Raw genomic sequence first — 7,913 nt, 5'->3', positions numbered from 1 at the left:
CTCCTCTCCTCGGTGCACACCTCGTCCCCTCAGCTGCCTCCTCTCTTTGCTGTTGTGACCACGTTCTGGCTGACTTTGGAGCATCTCCCCCCGCCCCCGCCCCCAGCAGCATTAACTTTGGCAGATTTCTTGGGGACCAGCGATGTCCTAACCTGTTTGTTTTTCCAAGGCTGATGTTTGCAGAGGTCGTTTTGGAACCAGACCAGAAATCATCCCACATCCTTATGCAATTCCTCTGGCGGGCTCCAGCAGATAAATAAAGCCCTCAGCCCCTCCATCGGCCTACCTTTCCCAGCAGAGCACCTGGGTTGGTCCCGAAGCCTCCAGCCACCTGCCCACACCTCTCTGGGGCAGCCATGAAGTCCTTCGTCCTGCTCTTTTGCCTGGCTCAGCTCTGCCACTGCCTCTCTCTCCCAAATGGCCTAAGTCCGGCTTACAGGCAACTGAACTGTGATGACCCCGAAACAGAGCAAGCAGCCCTGTTGGCCGTGGACTACATCAACAGCCACATTCATCAGGGCTACAAGCACGTCTTGAACCAAATTGACAAAGTGCAGGTGTGGGCTCAGGTAAGTGAACCTGCTGTGCATGAGTTGAAAGAACCTGTGCGCGGGGCTCAACTGGGTGTCTCAAAAGATCACATCTCCCAGCACAAATGAAACGGCAGATGGGCATACTCTCTGATTTCTTCCCAGGACTGAGGGAGGGGGCAGAGGGAGGGGGCAGAGGGAGGACAAGAGTGGAGACAATCCGTGCATAGTCATGGGTCTCAAGGAGGGCGCTGGGTGGGGTGTGGGGGGCTGTGGGGAGGTGTGTAGGAGGAGAAAAGGCTTTGAATGGTATTTGAAGATCCCAGGTAGAAAGTGTGGCTTGCTAGAAAAACGAGGCCCTAAGAGCCTGGATTCCAGTTGCCAAATGGCCACTGACTAGAAACCACTTATTTTTCTTTGCCTCCGTTTCTCTGGATGAAGATTGAGAGTGAATGAAACGAGCATTTGACAGTTGCCTACTATGTGCCAAGCCCCCTCACATACATCATCTCCTTAACCCCTCCCACCCCTCGACCTGTGTGGTAGGTATTATCTTTGCCTTACATAAGAGGAAGCCACTGCTCTGACAAATGAGGGCATTCTTTTGCTCAAGGTCACATATTTACTAAGCATTAAGCTGGCGTTTGATTCCAGGCCTGTTCTACACAAGCTGCCTCCCAAAGAGAGGCACCCACATCTCAGAGAGAAGTCTTGGCATGAACAGAATTCACTTCCCCACACACTAGACAGGAAACCAATGCAGTCTGAAGCCAGGGACAATGAAGATCAAGGTGAAAATTATGCCTCGGGGTCAGTGGAGAGTTTTGGAGAGGTGGGGAAAAGGCATCTGTCTGCTGCCTATGTTGAAATTAGATTTTATATCTGATGGAGGATAATTCTTTCAGCAAACATTTATTTCACGCCTTTTGTGAGCAAGAAGCAGTGTCAGGTGCTATGGGCGACATTAGGTTGAACCATAAGAAATGGCCATTTTTGCATATTAAAAGCAGTCAGATATGGGCATTTTAACGGTTCAACCTAATACAAAGGTGAGAAGGACATAGTTTGCGCCCACAAGTGCAAGTGAGACAAGATATTTGAAATCAGGATTGCCCCAGGTGCATTTTCGGAGTGCTGCAACCAGACTGAAGTACGTCGGTGGTTCAGAGGACTCAGCGATCCCTTCAGGGAAAATCAACCCAACGGGCATGTGTGAAGGAAAGGTAACGAGGGGACACTGCGATTTTCACTAACGGCAGAGCTTGAGGGTTGCTTTCTGGAGACACTCAGAAGTAGCCGGCTCCTATTCACTGCAGCTCTGAGTCTTCAGGAAGTTAAGCACATCTTAACTTGAGCACATCTGCACAGCGTAAAACACAGCTTCCTCCAGGAGAGGAGATTCGAGGCTTCAGGCACGAGTGAGTCAGGCAGAAGGGAAATGAGAGGGGCAAGCAGAGCTGGGCTGAAAGAAAAACAGGCATACTTGTACCTTCTGGATTTTCTGGGCTTTGAAGAAAGGATACAGAAAGAGGTGAACTGGCAGGAACAACTCCAAGGAGTATACAAGCTCCCTTCTCACCGCCGCCCCACCCCACCCCTCCTTCCTGTCTATACTGGCGACTTAACTGCTTCCTCAGCGTCAGAGGGAGGCTCGCTCTTCCCTTTCATTTCCAGCAGGGGGCAGCAGAGAGCAGTAACTTGGCATCCTGGCATCTACAAGCCGAAAGACAAAAAGCCAAGGACAACTAGCCCTTTAGGAAGGAAAAGAAAATGCGGAAGTAAGGAAAGTAGATGATGAGAGGGAAGGAAGAAAGAAGTAGAGATAGAAAAGATAAGGAAGTGACAATAAGGTTTTATCCTACACCACCTTCTTGGCTGCTTGACTGGGAAAACCCCAAAGCTGATTTTTTCAAAGCACTGCTTGAAGGGTGGAATTTTATAAATTAAGTAAATATCGACCCTCACTTTTAGCTTCCAGATAAAGCTCAGAGTGATGACTGTGGTCCCATCCACCTGTGCAAGCCCATGCCCTCTTCTTCCTTGTGAACACAATTTAGCACTTGCCCAGTCCACTGAGGGAGACCAGAGAAGCCCTGGTCATTTCCTGTTCACTGGCCAGGCCAGAGCTAGGTGGAGTTGCAGACGTCCAGCAGGAATGACTTTTCCCTCACCTCTCCCACAGGGGGTGCGTTCAAGCCCAAGGGGGCTCACAATTTGGTCCACTCAACAGGATCAGGGGAACAGGCTGCTCACCTCTTCATTCTGTCTCCACAACAGCCCACGGGAGAGTCGTTTAAGCTTGAAATAGACACTCTGGAAACCACCTGCCATGCACTGGACCCCACGCCCTTGGCAAACTGCTCCGTGAGGCAGCTGACCCAGCACGTGAGTGCCCCTCTTAGGGTGCCCCAGCCAGTTCCACAGTGGTTCTGCAAAAAGCCGGCCCATTTTATCCAGCTTCCCTGACTGCCCTCATGACTAGCCAGTGTGCAGCTTCTAAAACTGCCATTTGATGCCACCTTCTGTGGGGATGATTTTTACAACGGTTCAACCTGCTTGCTGTAGCCCTCCCCGAAACCAGAGAGTGTAACCTTTCAGTGTCACCCAGTGAAGGGGCCCACCTTGGACAACCGTGCCTGAGGGACCCAGCCCTCCTCCGGGGCCCTCACTCTGGGTTTCTTTCTTCAGGCTGTGGAAGGAGACTGTGACGTCCGACTGCTCAAACAGAACGGCCAGTTTTCCGTGTCGTTTGTAAAATGTAAATCCAGCCCAGGTAGAGATGATTATTATCATTCTTATTTTTACCTTGTAGAGAGAGTGAGGAGGAAACCGGAATTATTTTCAAGATAAGTAGTTCTAGCCGCTTTGTTGGTGAGGAAAAGGAGAGGCCGAATTAACTGGGTTTGGGGATTTTGAAACTGTTTTTTAAGTCGTTCTCATTGGAGATGAAAATTGCCCCTTGATGAGAGGGGACTCCTGCAGAAACGTCGGCGTGACAGGAGCTCCCTGAAGGTTTAGTCAGAAGCCATTTGGAGCATGTCTTAGCCCTTTCTAAAGAAGCTGAGCTGGAGCGAATGCCCTGGAGAATTACAACCCGGATCCTGGTTTTTTCTTTCTGAGCGCAGACTCGGCCGAGGACGTGCGCAAGGTGTGCCTAGACTGCCCCCTGCTGGCCCCGCTTAACGACACCAGGGTGGTGCACGCCGTGGAGGCTGCGCTGGCCGCCTTCAACGCTCAGAATAATGGCTCCTATTTTCAGCTTGTGGAAATTTCTCGGGCTCAACTTGTGGTAAGACTGAGCCCTTTGGACAGATTGGGCAGTTCGGTGGCCCTTCGGGAATGTACGTGGTGAAGCAGGGGTGATGGACAGAGCAGGTGCAGAAGCAGGAGGGGGAGGACAAGGAAGGTGGTGGGAGAAAAGGGATTGAAAGGGCCCTGAGGGGTATGAGGACCCGGAGTGTCATGAGGACCCAAAGAACCCCCAGGGTCTCCTCCATGCTGAGTCACTCTTAACCTTACACATTGCGCCAGTTCTAGTTAACACCGGGGCTGCGTTCAGCTGGTGTGGGCGCCCAAATTTTCCGGAAGGGCTTATTGTAAATTCACGGGTCTCTGCGTCTTTCTCACCCATCACCACTGCACATCTGTAGCACTCTCATCATTGAGTCTTATAAAGGCACGAGCCTACTTACAGAGCCTGCTGACACAGATAAGCACACCCGGGATCCTAAAATGCCTTTCGAATCACTGAAAAAAATCTCATTGTACTGTGGATAGTTCCGCACGGTTGAATGCAACAGAATTCTAATATTTAAGAAAACTGGTATTCCCGATACCAGTCATGGCACACTTGGAAATGCGTTGTATAGGTGATAATTGTATTAACCGGATGGAATATGTGATTCTCAGAACACCCGCACCCCAGACTACACCAAATAACAGGTATTTTATCACTGGAGGTGTCCATATGCCCCAGGTGTCCATATGCCCTAGAAGAAAGAAAAGCACAAGTATCTTCCATACTTTAACTTATATTTTTCATTTGAGTCTGCTCTATACAATAAGTGGGAGAGGTAGTCATCTCTCTACTTCCCCACCCTGTCTAGGAGTAAGCCGAACCTTGGGTCTCAAAGTGCAGCCCCACAAGGGGAGGCTGGGGGAAGGCAGGGTTCCCACTCAGGTCAGTATAATGTCAGCCCTCTGGGTTCCTGCTTCCTGTTTGAAAACTCACCTCTGCCCTGAATGATGGGCGCTGGCTACCTGCACCTCCTTCAGGAAGGACCCCACGCTGACCTCTCTATAAAGCACTTCAGTTCACAACGCCACAATAACGGCCGTGTGTAAGCCATTGGCCTGCTTCCTGGCCGCACAGTGTGGTCTAGGTGAATGGTGCTCCCTGGAGTGTGCAAGTGCAAGGCCGTGGCCCTGGCTACTTCCCTCCAGCTTCTCCCTCCCTGCCTTTTTCATGCTAAATCGTGTTGCCTCACGAACATTTTCGTTTGTTCTCATCAGCCTCTTCCAGTTTCCGTCCATGTGGAGTTTGCAGTAGCTGCCACTGACTGTGTTGCTAAAGAGGTCATAGACCCAGCCAAGTGCAACCTGCTGGCGGAAAAGGTGAGTGGGCCAGGCCCTGGGGACAGCAAAGCTGGTCATAGAGCACACTTCCGTAGAGCAAGTTAGTGTCTTGGGGCTGCGGAAAAGAGATAACAGTGCAAAATACCCACTCCCTGTGAGGATGGGTCATGCCAGGCCTTCCTCGGGGGTGTCACCATCCCCCCCCCCTTAAAAGCTGTCGCCAAATCCTCTCGCCCACTGGAGGCCCCTGGAGTTAGGAGAAAGACAGAGGCTGCTTCCTAGTGAAGCCAGTCATGCCCAGCTGCTGGGAGTGTGAAGTGTAGAATTTCTAGATATACCTCTGATGCGAAATCTTTCAAGCCCTTGAGCCAGTAATGTTCACTTCCAGGAATTTAAAGAGAACATCAGAGATGTTTGACAGAAACATATCTATAAAGATTTATTATAGATACAAAATGACCCCAAAAAGATCTGAATGTCCAACAACTGCAAGTCATTGACTAAAATATGGCACATTGGTAAACAGAAAATTATGCAGACACTAAAAGTTATGCCTTCAAAGAATAATGAACGATATAAGAAAATGCTGTCGTATTATATAGTAAATGAAAAACATAGGCTACAAAATAGTATAGACACAATATCTCAATTTATAAATGTCACCATAGTGTTTAAAAAGAAGAAAGAAATACATGGATGTTAGTGGAAGTTCTCCTGGGTCACCAGCATTTCTGGGATTGTGGGTGATTCTCCCAGTCTCACAGCATTTCTGTATTTTCTACATTCTATGTGGAGGTATGTGTTGTATATATTCTATAAGCAGAAACTGTAAACTTTAGGAAGAAGGTATTTTTTAAAAAAAACGGAATTAGGAATTTGAGGTTTTTTTCTTTGACATATTGGCGTATCGGTGAAACTGAGGGAGAAATTTACTTTTTTGAACCAGTTCAAATAATTCCTCCCTTTTTCTGGACAGCAATATGGCTTCTGTAAGGCGACACTCACAGAGAAGGTTGGTGGGGAAGATGTTGCTGTGACCTGCACGGTGTTCCAAACACAGGTAACGGCGCCATGGGTATTCTCGCTCTCACCTTCAGAATACATTTATGCAGTGCATTAGTAACCACAGGGCGTTTGCTGCCCTGTCCTTCTGAATTCCACAGTATAAACAGCACGGGAGTATGTGGACTCATCCACGAATGGAAGGACTATTTCAGCCATGACTTCTCCTGCCACAAGCTAGCGACTACAGGGCAGAACCACCCTAATGTGTAGTTGACAAAGCCAGCTTTTCATTTGTGGGAGGTGGGAGTGGTTTTCTGAGTTCCAGAGACCGTGTGGCCAGATCTGCCTGGCATCTCCCGGTGGCTGCAGGTATAGATGACCAAGAGGATGACACTGCTGGTGAAGGTTAGCCATAAGATGGGGTGCTTTTGTTCATAGGTTGTGTGTGTGAGTCCACCGTCCCCAGGAGAATTGACGAGAAACGGGGCCAGTTACCCCAGCCCTGTAGCTCTGATGACAATCGTTTGCATCTAGGTGGTTCTTTTTTGCCAGATTCCTTGCAAATAAAAGTTATTACTGGGAGCAAGTTGGGTGGGGTTCCACCCAGAAGCATGGGTGTCCTTGTCTGGGAGAAGAAATGTAGCTAACCTAAGGAAATGGGCCTTTCTCCAGCCCGTGGTCCCGCTGCCCCAGCCAGACGGCCCTGATGTGGGGGTGCCCGGCCCTGTGGCAGACGCAGCTACGCCTGCACCTTCTCCAGCTGACCTGCCTGTAGCTTCCCTGGTGGTGGGACCTGTGGTGGTGGCAGCTCCCCAGCTCCCCCCGCCAGTGCACCGGGCACACTATGACCTACGCCACGCCTTCGCGGGTGTGGGCTCAGGGGAGTCCGCCTCAGGAGAAGCATTCCACGTGGAGAAGCCACCCAAGGTGGCACATCCTAGCACTGCTGCTGCCGCTGGTCCAGTGGTCCGCCCTTGCCCGGGGAGAATCAGATACTTCAAGATCTAGGTGAAGGTCAGAGATGAGAAGGTTTGGCACAGAGAACACAGCCACCGTTTTGTCCAAGTCTGGGTATGGTGGGGGCCCTGTCTGCTAACAAAGCAAGTTCTCCATGTGGTCTTGATTAATATCAAGTCTTGACTCCCAAGTTCTCTTCGTTCTTCAGAGGACGGAAGCAGAGCGGGTGATGGTTATGTTTGCCAGTAACTTGATTGTCCTTGTTTTGATGCTAAGCAGCCACCACTGTATTCTCTGCCTTCTTTTGACCTCACGAAAACAATTAGAACTATGACTTTCAGAGGTGCTCTTGCCAAGCTTATATGTGCTTGTTAATAAAAGTGCCTGAAGGACCTTCCTTAATAAAGAAGGTTCTGATCTGAAATGTGGTCCTGATTATTGCGTACTTCATCCACACTCACATGAGTGGTCTGTCTTCCCAACAACCACACCACAAGCGTCCCTAAGCAAAACCAAAGTAAAAATAGAAACAAAATAGAACAAAACTCTGCTCTATTACTACTGCTCATGACCCATAGGACGTCCCCATTTCCTTAGGAGAAAATAATTCTTTTCATTTCATAAGGGACGGAAAATATTAATAAAGGAGGATGAAACGCCTGAACTTTGTACAGACAAACCCACTATTGGTTTTCCCCAATACTCAGGTAAGGAGAGATTGGTAACACGGGAACCTCACTTTAATTATATCTATTCATTATTTATGTTTAAAATAACTGTTGATTGTACTATAGACACTTCATTTTATATTGAAGGGTTGGTCTTTCTAGCTAGTCCATTTTAAGG

At 49.1% G+C, this 7,913-nt stretch overlaps 1 protein-coding gene across 2 annotated transcripts; it reads left to right on the top strand.

Moving 5' to 3' along the window:
- The first annotated feature begins 247 nt into the window (after positions 1-247).
- AHSG (alpha 2-HS glycoprotein) lies at positions 248-7,491 on the top strand. Of its 2 annotated transcripts, XM_044771258.2 has the most exons (8): positions 248-569; positions 1,649-1,753; positions 2,808-2,915; positions 3,219-3,303; positions 3,656-3,819; positions 5,043-5,144; positions 6,082-6,165; positions 6,783-7,491. In XM_044771258.2, the coding sequence occupies exons 1-8, from the start codon at positions 357-359 to the stop codon at positions 7,116-7,118; spliced, it is 1,197 nt and encodes a 398-aa protein (XP_044627193.2). In that variant the 5' UTR covers positions 248-356; the 3' UTR covers positions 7,119-7,491. The 2 variants fall into 2 exon arrangements, with proteins under 2 accessions (XP_044627193.2, XP_014698830.3); XM_014843344.3 differs by lacking the exon at positions 1,649-1,753 and having other exon boundaries at positions 269-569.
- The last annotated feature ends 422 nt before the right edge of the window (positions 7,492-7,913 follow it).

This window comes from Equus asinus, chromosome 5 (assembly GCF_041296235.1).
Source record: "Equus asinus isolate D_3611 breed Donkey chromosome 5, EquAss-T2T_v2, whole genome shotgun sequence".
In the NCBI taxonomy this organism is placed as follows: domain Eukaryota; kingdom Metazoa; phylum Chordata; class Mammalia; order Perissodactyla; family Equidae; genus Equus; species Equus asinus.
The sequence above is the reverse complement of the archived record's forward strand: the minus strand, read 5'-3'. Positions and strand labels throughout refer to the sequence as shown.

Coding starts and splice junctions, on each gene's coding strand:
- AHSG (XM_044771258.2), top strand. CDS start 357: ATGAAGTCCTTCGTCCTGCTCTTTTGCCTGGCTCAGCTCTGCCACTGC. Junction 3,820..5,042: donor TTTCTCGGGCTCAACTTGTG/GTAAGACTGAGC, acceptor TGTTCTCATCAG/CCTCTTCCAGTTTCCGTCCA. Junction 5,145..6,081: donor GCAACCTGCTGGCGGAAAAG/GTGAGTGGGCCA, acceptor TTTTCTGGACAG/CAATATGGCTTCTGTAAGGC.